The sequence below is a fragment of the Cynoglossus semilaevis genome, chromosome 15, assembly GCF_000523025.1.
Source record: "Cynoglossus semilaevis isolate Cse_v1.0 chromosome 15, Cse_v1.0, whole genome shotgun sequence".
NCBI lineage: Eukaryota > Metazoa > Chordata > Actinopteri > Pleuronectiformes > Cynoglossidae > Cynoglossus > Cynoglossus semilaevis.
In genome coordinates, this window is record NC_024321.1 from 17,977,903 (window position 1) to 17,989,773 (window position 11,871).

The 11,871-nt window shown below is 45.8% G+C and overlaps 1 protein-coding gene across 1 annotated transcript in view; it reads left to right on the plus strand.

Moving 5' to 3' along the window:
• The window catches only part of LOC107988068 (teneurin-1-like), a 58,385-nt gene that overhangs the window by 20,940 nt on the left and 25,574 nt on the right, over nt 1–11,871 (plus strand). The window contains exon 3 of the mRNA XM_017039289.2: nt 2,706–3,029. Coding sequence (XP_016894778.1) covers nt 2,706–3,029 — 324 coding nt within the window. The remainder of the gene's footprint in view (nt 1–2,705; nt 3,030–11,871) is intronic.

Consider the following 11,871-nt stretch of genomic DNA (forward strand, 5'->3'; position numbering starts at 1 on the left):
CTTCCACTTGTTTATTTACCGGAATATTTCACATTTTTCTCCGTCCACTTAGTTCTCCTCCTCTGGTCGTTAGCGTTGGTAAAAAGACAGAAAGTTAATAAATGGACATGAAGTCGAACTAATTAATAATTTTGATTTTGGTGTTTGTCTCTGAAGTTCATCCAGGGCTAAAATTTATATATAATCTCCAGGAGCGAAAGTTAATCAGCTAATTAAACGCTCGTGAGCTGAAATGAGCAAAGTCGTGTTTTGATCAAAAGCTTCGGAGATACAAAAAAAAAAAAATGTAACAAAAGCGCTTGAAGTTCTCTGTCTGCGATCTTGAAAAAAAAAAATCTGGTGTAAAGTTGAAAGTCTTCAGAAATCCCCCCCAAAAAACTTCTTTTTCTTATAAATCTTCCAAATCTCTGTCTCTCAGAATTTAAAAGTCTGTTTCTTGTACGTAGGACTTTTTTCCCGCTGAAGTACTGCAAACGTTACGTACAAGCTGATATCCACAGGGTGGATGTCTGTAGTACTGAGTACTGAGGACTGTACTGCATAATGTAGGTACTGTAGTTTTTGACCAAACCACATGTTACCGTGATAATTCTTGGGGAAAAGAACAAATTTCGAACGGTGGCCAGAACAGGAACTGCAGTGTGGCCCTGGGTGGGGTCAAAGGTTACACAGTTAACCACAATAATGAAGGTATTTGTCATTTTGGGGTCGTGGACCTACTGATTTGTACTCCACCAAATACACGTTTCTGTTCTTGGGCCGATGAGATACTGCAGTACCAGTACTCCCGAGGGCTGTTTGTGAGTATCGTCCTGTAGCCGCAGATGTTTCCAGACAATTTAAACTGAATTATTACAAACAGTTTGACGTACAGCTACAGTTCCCGGCTCTGTCTTAATGTTGGCAGAGAGGGAGTCGTATTCATGCCCACCAGTGGTAATTACACCCTTGGGTAAACGCAATTTAGTTGTGTTTATCTTCCATTACATCCAGGTCTGCATACAGTGAAATTATAACCCACAGGGTTTTGACAAGCGGTGGCTGGTGACAAGTACTTCGGGTTAAACTAGTGTCAAAATATACAAAATTGCTATTTGTCTCTTGCACGGTTGAGTCAGGAGCAGCCGACCGTAATGGCAGGAAATTGATGTTTTTTCAATGAAAAAACAAAAAAAAAAACCGTCCTCATCAGTCATTTGCTAAAGTCGTATTTCCTTGTGTTTAGAATTTTCTCGAGGAAACAGATCGTTGAGACGACGACTCTCCACTCGCTCAGTGGAAATGACTTTTTTTTTTCAGCCAATTTCAGCGAAACATAAGTGTGTCCCGGCGACCAATCCGCCGCAGGTTTGATTCCAGCAGAAGGGTGTGTGAACCGCAGTCGGTCTTGACCCCATCAAAAAGACCCAGCAGGACACGGCGCTGGTCAATGGAGTGGTCAGCAGAGTCCTGTCCCCTATTGAAACTCTGTGGTTCATGTCGAGAGGACCTGACCTAACACAAATATTCACACCACCTAGTGGGCAGAAGCAGCAGAAGCCTTTTTTTTTTTTAACCTTTTTTTTTAACCCCCATCTCGGACGTTGGTGGAGTCTGAACAGATTAGGATTATCTGGAGTTTTTGGCAGGTATTACATAGGGATGTCGGATGTCCCAACACTTCCGATTCCGATCAACCAATACCGATATAGCGGGATATAGTGAAGTGACGCCGCTCACTAAGGTGATGGGTTAAAGCAGTGTTTCTCAATTATTTTCTGCCATGCTCCCCCTAGGGGACAGACGTTTTTTCACACACCCCTCCAAATAAAAATACTATTTTTCTGTACAATCCCCTGATTATTTAAATAGATTAATAAAAATGAGCTGGAATGCTGCCATCTAGTGGCTTTCACTTTGACATACAGCGGTTTTTCCCCAAAATTAGTTTTAGGGCACACATCATTTGGCCAAACCCTGGCATTGTGTTATCGGAGTTTTCATTATCGGAGGAAAAAACGCTAACTATTCTTACAGATATTACATAATATCGGCTAGGCTAACATCGGGTCGGCCGATATTAACGGACATCCCTAATATTACATCATTTCCACCACTTCTGCTCCAACCGTCCAAACAGAGAGTCCAAAAATTCACTTAACCGTCTTGGGTTGAAGAGTAAAAAAAAAAAAAAAAAAAAATTATAGAAGTCAATTGAATAGAATTGAATTGAAGTGAAACCAGAAGACGGAGGCAGTAGATCTGAGGTTCTCAGATAACAGGTTGATGCTCGGACTCACACTTGGATCCAAGACATGAAAGCACATCAGGCTCAATTTTTCACTCAGTTCCAGTCAATATTAATAAGGTTTGATCTTTATCTGATCTTTGCCCCCCCCCCCCCTCACCTCCTCCTCCCCATCAAGGAGAATATAGACGAGATCAGGGCTTTGTTTGAGAAGCTGTTCAATACACATCTGCAGCTCCATCGTACACACCAGGAAGCCAGAAAACAGACGGACGATACCTGAGCAGCAGACGGTTATAGAGACCAAGTCATGCCTGGTATTTTGGGGGAAAACAGTTAAAAAATATTTTTTCAAATGTATTCAGCTTGGGTTTTTAAATCTCAGTCCTGAGCTGCTGGAGCAAATAAAATATTTACAATTCCATGTCCTCCCCATCCCAATCTGCCTGTTGTTGTTGTTGTTGTTTTTTTTCTTTAGATTTAGACTTCTGCAAATCGGGGCAGATGAGAAGTCCAGACTTCCACATCCACCCGCAGCAGAACCAGCAGCAGCGGCAGGAGGAGGAGGAGGAGGTGCTTCGCTCTGGACCCGTCTCTCACGTCCACAGCCGCACCTACTCGCTGGGCGTGGGCTCCGACGTGGACACCGAGCCGGAGGTCGACCCCTCGCCCGCTCACGGCCTGCAGCACATGTGGATGCGAGGCCTGAAGTCGGAGCAGAGCTCCTGCCTCACCAGCCGGGCCAACTCCGCCCTGTCTCTGACCGACACCGAGCACGACCGGAAATCCGAGCCTGACAACGGTGAGTCCAGATGGTTTCAGTTTCCTCTGTGTGATGATTGAGTGTCACGTGTGAACAGACCTGCAGGAGGGTGGATTTTACTGCAGTGGAAACTGGTGGAGTTTCTGCAGCGTTCATGGTTTTTTTTTTTTTTTTTTTTACATCATGGTGTCATAAAAGAGAAGTTGTTGCGATTGAGTCAAGCGGAGAAAAAAGGAAATCTAAATTATAATTTTATTCTCCAGGCTTTAAATCCATTCTTTGGCAATTATGTGATTAAAAGCCGCTCCTCTTCAACCACAGATGAAGCTTAAACTTATCTTTAATGGCTTTTAATGTACCTGAGCTCAGAGAATGTGCCGCCGCCGCCCCGGTGAACAGATACGGGAGGTGAAACTGGGGTTGAGGGAGGATGAAGCGGGGGAGAAAGTGGGTGAGGAACATCCTCGGCACATGACTGGGCGAGGGGATTGAATATCCATCAAGAGATGAAGACTTTTGGTGAAAGGTCTGAAGGAGTTGGACGTGTACAGTATCTGACTGACTGCCCCGGGGCAACTGCCTCTGAGGGAGAACTACAGCCTGGGAGGAGGAGGAGGCAGGGCTGAAGATGTGAGGTGAGGCCGACTCCAGAAGATTCTGGGACGCTGCCAGAGAAGTGTCTGCTGCTGCTGCTGGGCCTGGCCGCAAATGGAGAGTTAGAGTTGGAGGTGCACACAAAGACAGAGCCCCCCCCCCCCCCCTCACCCCCCCCCTCATCCCCCCCCCCCCTCCACACACCCATCCCAAGGGCAGTGTCTGTTGATATATCACAAAACAGGGTGGAATATATTCAGTGGCGGAGGAAAAGAAAGAAAGAAAGAGAGGGAGAGGAAGAGGAAGAGTCAGGGCAGAAAAGAGAATTAGAAATGAGAATAATAAGAGACAGGAAGCGCCGAAATGCTAATGAGCGAATAGAAATGCTAATGTAATGGTATAATTAAAATGAGGAGGGGAGTTGGGGGGGGGTGATGAGGAGTCCAGGGTAAAACAGGTGAAGGAGAAGCTGATCCAGAGCGAGTGTTAAGTGTTAGAGAGAAGAAGACGAAGACGACGACGACTTAAAAGGAAAAAGTCTGGATTAAAAAAAAAAGGGGGATTTGGGACCAGCCTGTCACGGGGGAGGTGGGGGAGTGGGGGTGAGGGAGGATGGGGGGGGGCACCCAGGGGTTCTGTTTAATGACAGCCAGATTGGACATGGAGTCAGTTCAAAAATCACACACTGGAAGAGACGAGTGTGAGAGAGAGAGAGAGAGAGAATCACAGGATCACACGGTAATCAATCTGTGGTGACAGTCCACATATGGACCGGCGTTATTACCGTTAAAGATAAGGGGCGCCATTTTTATCCCGGGTCAAAATGAGAGCAGCAGAGATGTGGGAGCAGCTGGGCAACGGAAAAAGAGACGCAAATGAGGATGGTCCACATATGGGCCGAGGGTTTCGTGTGTGTGTGTGTGTGTGTGTGCGTGTGTGTTCACAGAGTTCAGCTTCACGTGTGGATCGTATACGGTTCCCTGAGGAACCTAGAGAACGTTCTCCTTCCTGCACCGTGGCTCTGCGGGTCTTCAGAAATTGATTTTTTTTTTCCTCTCTCTCTCTCTCTAACTTTTCCCTCCTCTTCTTCTTTGACCCTTCTTCATCCTCTCCCTGTCCGTTTTGCTCCGACACACAGCCAGGTGTGTCCATGCATGACATCCTCTAATAGAAAATACATTATGAATGTCACATATCTCTCACATCGCCACAACAAGTCCCACATGCCCCGTGTTCCCTGGCGATAATGAAAGTTAGAGCCACTCGTAAGAAGATACCGGCGAGAGAGAGAGAGAGAGAGAGAGAGAGAGAGAGAGAGAGAGAGAGAGAGAGAGGCCAGAATCAAAAAGCCGGCGTCTCTGCCAAAATGAAAAGTGCATTTTAAGTCGGGCCGACCTTGCAGTCCCTTTGTCTTCAGAGCCGCCTCCTCCCAAAGCCATTAATGATGTGGGTTTGAAGCTGGCAGGAACCCTTTTGTTCCTGGTCTGATTGAAGCTGACAAGTTAATTTAGTCACTCCGTCTGTGTGTGTGTGAGGGAGTGTGTGTGTTTAGTAAAAATAGGGGCCATCAGATTGAACTGGCGTTTGAATGCATGTTCTCACTGATGTCTTTTTCATGTGTGATGTCACGGCGTGATAGGCTGCTGAGGGTCACATGTCCCACTGTGATGTGAGGCTCGTGGGCAGCGTTTGAACCCGCGTCCTGATTCACGCAGGAGAGCAGCGACACTAGAGCTGTTCAGAAAACGGACCAGAGTTGGTCCACTTAGATGGTCCACTTCCTGTAGTCTGGGCTGGTGCGTAAAGTCAACAGAACTCTGGTGTAGACCAAAGAAGAGAACTCTGGTCCACCTGAAACCACGGGACTTGGTTTGTCTACACCAAGTGTACCATGGTCCAGTTGGTTCACAGTGGAAAATGTAAACAGACCAAAAAGTGAACCAAAGAAGAAAAGTGATTTGGACCATTTGGACCAGTGATCCTGGTCCATCCATGAACCAGGTTTTCCCAAACAAGCGGCCGTTGAAACCATGTGACGTTGATCCACTTTTAAAAGTGCAGTTTGAAAGTGAACCAAACCATGTGACGTCTCTGCTGGTCCCTCAGACCAGACTCAAAACTGTTTCTCGACAACACGTCTCATCGACTCCTGCTGTCGTTTTTTTTTTAAATTCCAAATAAAAACCTTTAATATTTGAATGAGGAAAGATTTTTCACTGCTACCATAAAGTTTCAGTTTCATTTTATTTCATAAAAATGTTGTAGCGCTAATCAAACTGAAGGCTAGCCAACTGGACCAGTAACACCAGGCCAAAAACCAACCAGACTTTGTTCTTCTCCAACTCTTGGCACAGAGTGAATTAGTTTAATTTTTAATTATTCAAAACGATTGAAAGATGGAAGCAGAGAGTTAAGTTCTAAGAGGAGGGAGAGAGACGGGGGAGAGATGTGGGGGGGGGAGTGAGGGGGGAGATGGACAGCTGATAGAATTCATGTTTGCCTCTGGAATTACTGCAGTGTGCAATACTAAAAAAAACCCCCCCGACATTAGCTGTATTATCTGGGTAACAACGCTGTGCTATAATGAAATGCTAATTAATTAGCCACTTTTTCATTAGTTTAGTCAGATGCAGATTTACTCCAGCCTATTGTCTGTCTTTTTAGCTTATCTTCCCTCCCCCTCCTCCTCCCCCGTGCTTCTCAGATTGACACGTTGGCGTGTAGCCGCCTGCTGGCTTTACACTGCAGCACTTTTTAAACATCCACTGATGAGACGGGCGTCCTACAAAGGCGGTCCAACCAATGGCTCGCACTCTCATTACATGAGATAACATCTAGTGTTAAAATGCAAATGTCTGTGTAATTACCACAGCCTGGGTAAGCACTTGAATCTGATTGGCCGCAGGATGTCGATAAATTAGAAAAGACAAAAGGAAGAGACGACTCCTTTCAAGGTCTGAAGACAATGCTAAATGAATACACTACAAAGGTTGAAGTGTTGTGATTCTGCCGAGTACTGATGATAATGGGATTGAGAAAATTGGCTTTCAAATGGCCTCCAACATTTAAAGCCCCCGTGTTAACAATCGAGCCGCATCAAAGTAGTATCACTGACAAACAGGGTTTAGCGCCGGAGTCGAACCCTCGCGTCGGGACCAGATAACGGCAGCTGTCGTCGCCGCGCTACCGCAAAACATCACAGTCAACGAAGGTCAGCAGTGACGCTGCGGGAGAGCGGTGATATTTCTGGTTCATAGACTTCATAAGAACAGCTTAATATCAGGGATGTCCGATCATATCGTCCGACAGATATTAGCATATTTATGTCACATCTGTAAGAATCGTTATCGGTTTCTCCTCCGATAATAAAAACCAGATTACGCAATGCTTGCATTTGACCAAATTTGCTTGAATCGCTAGTGAGGTCCAGAGACGTTTACCTCAGTTTTGGGGGCAAACGGCTGCAAATATCGGTCGATATCGGATTCGGAAATTAAGTGTTTCAAAAATATCGACAAATTGGATATCAGCAAGATGGAAATATCGGACAAAAGAACAGAAACCCCTTCGTATAAAGAGACTTTTATAGTAAATATATCATGGGGGGCGCTACGTCAGGTTGGGGTCTTTGATCGGAAAAAGATTGAAAACCGACTCGTGAACACGCCCCAACCTTTTTAGAGATGAATGGCGGTCACACCCGACTCTCCTCCGTCCTGTTTATACGTCTGTGAAGCGACGGATATTGATATAATAATAATTTGAACTTCATTTATTCCACACTTGGGAAACACGGCCGATCTGCTGCAACAGTCTGCCTCTTGGAGGCGCCAAGTATGTGGTTCCTCTGGGAATCGAACCCAGGATATCACTGAGGCTCAGAATGAATTTTCAAAATAAAACGTGTACCAAATGACCCACGGACTGGTACCTGGTCTGGGGACCAGGGTTTGGGACCCGTTCATATTGTGCATCGGTGTTCGACCACATTGGGAACTGCACCAAAGGCATCGCTCCTAGAAACAACTGAGCTCAAACAACCGAACAGAACCAGAACAAATGTTGTTCTCCGTGAGCGGCGTCAGAGTTAGCGGTGGATTTTCTGCAGCTTCGTATCAACCGACACTAAATGAGCCATATTACACCAAAATAGATCGCCACCGTTAGACCTTCAAAAGTCATTTCAAATATTTTTACACCACGAAGCTGTTGCCCTTACCTCCGAATAAGACAAGCATGAATGTTACCTTAAACATAAACGTAATCTGCTGGCTATAAAGTAGGTTGTCGGAGGGCCTGGGGGACTGCACAATGTCAGAGAGGGGCCGCCGCGTATCCTTTATAAACACGCTCCATTATTTTTATTACCATGTGCCAAACTTTTGCAGTCAAGTTTGGCCAAGCTGTGTTCAACTAAGTGTTGCGGAAGGTTAGCGGGGGCACGGAGACAAAAGGTTGAAGAATGGAGGGAAAAAAAAACAAAAACAAAACTGACCCGGCGGTTTAATGAGCACGAACGCAGCGAAGAGAAGAGACAAAAAGGAGACGCAGGGAAGTCGGAGCGGCTCATAAAGACAAACAGAGAAACACAAACAGAGTTCTCAGCAGAAAGTCGTGCTGAGGTTTCAGCTTTTACTGTAGTTTTACTGAGGATTTCAACCCCCAGTCACCGGCCTGGGGCCACACGGGGGCGGAGGGGTATGTCAACGTGGTAAAAAAAAAGATAAAGAAAGAAAGAAAACAGAGTTTGTTTGTTTTTGAGGATTTCTCTGATTTGCCCTGGGTTTCTAATTAGACGGTGACAAACGTTTCACGTGAGCTCACAGATCCACAGGTGTCAGATGAAAACATTTAACCACAGAGAACAACACGGTTTTTAAATGTTTTTCCCTCCCGATGCTGGAAGACGCAAATCCCCCTTCAGGGAACTCCGGTGCCGTGACAACCTTCATTTGGAATCAGAAATCAACAAAGCCCCGGGGAGACGGCGTCGTCTGCAGATGTGTCGAACAGCGGCGGCTCGACACACGCGGACACGCAGCCCCGCGCCAGCCTCATGTTTGTGTCTCCGCCGAAGCCGAGTTTGTTATTTGGATGTGTGCAAACTGCGGCCTAAGTGGCAACCGAGGCAAACGGCCATGTACTCCAACTCCCTGCTCGCCTCCTCAAAGCCCAGGGGCTTTTTCAGGAATGGATTTGTCTATTAGCTCGTAAAGAACATTGCTCAGTGCTATATCGATCATCTGAGCTGTAACGTTTAGGGTCTTTAAGTTGTAGAGTTGATCTAGTGGTACACGGACTCCCCTGGCTATTTTACCAGAGTGAGAGATGATCAACTTAACCCCGGTGCCGCGCCTGGCCAGAGGAAACGCTATAAACACATCCGCTGGACCCAGAAACAGTTTTTATCGAAAGACCCATTCAGCCGTCCAGCGTCTGACGGGCTGCCGTGAATCCACCAGGTGCTTTATTGTTGTTGTCTGTGTGTATGTGTGTCTGTGTGTGTGTGTGTGTCTGTGTGTGTGTTGCTGCTGCTGTAATAGCGTCTCATCACATAGTTAGCCATGCAGCCTTCTGTTCTTGACAGGCTGTCAGACGGTTGGACCCCACCCCGTTGTCCTAATGATGGACCTTTACGGCTCACTGATCCAAGAGAAGACCTACTGTCTGTGCTGCCAGATGATGGGGGTAAAGGGATGTGTTGTGTTTAAATCTGTGTGCTTAAAGCAAAGACGGAAAACAAGACAGTGAGGGAGAGGGAGGGAGGGAGACACGCAACGAGACTGATATTCCCAGGTCTGTTTCTTTGAAAACGCTCATCCCCATCATCCGTTCACATCTCGCTGCCATGGTAACAGTCATCAAATCAGAACATCAGCCATAGCTTTCATCTGTGCTGCCCACGGTCAGCGCCGGGCCGCGTGTTTACCTCCACTCCTGTGATGTTTCCACACTCCTCTGGTCCTGATCCTAACAAGCACCAACGTTCTCCTCCACCTTCACCACAGTGGAAACTTTTTTTTTTTTTTTTTTACATAAACAGCCGAACTACAGGGTGAGAAGGTGTAACAGCTCCCGCCTCTGTCGGACTTTTATAATAAGAGCAGAAAACGGTGTGTGTCACATGAATAAACCCACAGCAAAAAGATGAACAATAGCCCCGAGAGTGGGGCGAGAGATTAGTGAAAATCAGAGTGCTGCACTCAGGTGAAGAGGCAGCAATGGGGGGGGGGGGGGGGGGGGGGCAAAAGACAAAAGCTTTGTCTGTGTGTGTGAGAGAGAGTGAACAGAGAAGTGAAACAGAAATGTATGTTTGACTGCAGGACAGACATCCATAATGTACGTAGCTGGAATGACAAGGAAATGGTTGTCATGGCGACGGCTGCGTTCACCTCAGGTGTCCTCATGAACACATAATCAAGGATTCTGGTGTCCATGAATGGAAAAAAAAAAAAAAAGTCTAATTGAACAATGATGAGGAACAGAACTATAACAGTAAACAAGTGGAAAAAATTTTTTTTTCCTTCAAACTAATCTGTCACAGAGAGAAATTCTGCAGCGCAAAAACAAAAAAAACCAAAAACACTTGGTGTGAATAGCCGAACCGCACGTTCATTATTATTATTCCCATAATCAGAACTAGAAGCGTTTGCCAACGAGATTCCAACAATAGTAATGACAGTGTTCTGGATCGTGGGGCAATTAACGACCAGCGCCGTTTCACTTTAACTGCTGGTGGTAACGGCCGCGCCGCCGTCCCAGCGTTCGCGGCGATGCCAGCGACTTTCCTGCCACGGCTTTTATTGGTGCCAGTGCTAAAGGCTGCCGTCACGGCCGTGGTGCCAGGAGTAAAGGCTGTAGTTAAATGGCACGCTGCCCTGAGCCTGTCAGGCCTCCGGGGGGCACACACCACCTGTCATTATCAGCTCTCAGCTCTGGCAGCTACAGACAGCTAATGGTCCGCTGGGTCGCGCCCAACAATCCGCTGACCACTACCAGCTCCGCTCTGACGTCCAGACACCTACTCACGCACTTAAACTTCTGTCAGTTTTTTTTTTTTCTCTTTTTGTTAAGTTAACGTTTCAACACAGTCCTTTTTAAAGTGAAACAGTAAACACATCTTCAACGTCACACATCAACATATTCAACAGTGATGTCTGATAATATCGTCCGACCGATATTAGCATAATTATGCAATACGTGTCAGAATCGTTATTGATTTTTCTTCTGATAATAAAAAAACCCGATAATCCAATGTCTGGGTTTCACCAAATAATAAAATAGTTTTGGGGGAAAAATGTCTGTATATGAAAGTAGGTGGCAGCATTGCAGCTCATTATATTAATCTATTTTAATAATCAGGGGACAGATTAATAAATATTACCAAACTTCATCAGTATTGGTTGATACTGATGAAGGCTGGACAAAATCGGCAAAAAGTTCATATCAGACATCCCTAATATTTCATTCAAATTCAGTTTTATACTTTGTTAGTTTTTGCCAGTTTTTCTGTCAAACACAGGCAAAAAAAAATATATAGGTACAAAAAAAAAAACCAAACAGACCTTTTCTCAGAGGAGAAAGTTTCAGGAGAAGTCAGAGATCACTGGTTCACTCTCACAGGTCAGAAACAAACTGCAGCTGCAGCAGAGAGCAGCTTATATAGTGACGGGGGCGGAGCTAGACTCAGGTGAGGAAGGTTAAGTAATCACAGTGGAGGGAAACCTAGGGGGCGGGGACCAGTGAGCAGGCGTGGCCACAGGGACTGGAAGAGGGAAAAAAAAAAAAACAATGAGCAGAAAGTTTAGAAAAGTAAAGAACTTTACCACAGAGAACGGTTCTAAAGTAACGGTTCCTTGGTCTCTGGTCTGTCCTGTTGGACGGACTGGCTCGGCGCCACCGGAGGACGGTGGGTATAATTTATTGGATGTGATTGCCACCTTTGTAACAGACAGCTTTTAATTGAAAAAGCCACAATAGGACTTGGGGAAGTCATTAATTGTTGCGATTAATTAAGGTAAACATTAAATGAAGAGAGTTTTAATTGGTTTCTCTTGATGAGGGTTGGGATCTGGGGCGACCAGAATCTGCATATGTAAATAAGCACACGTCTCCTCCAGGCCTTGGCTTCACTTCCTCTGCCTCCGAGCCTCCTGCCCGGCTCAGGGTTTGTTTTTTTTTTTTGTGGTTTTTTTCTCTCTCTTTTTTGTTACGACATCTGCTGCCCGTCTTATTTTCCTTCTCTCTCTCTGTCTCTCTCACACACACACACCATAAACACACTCGC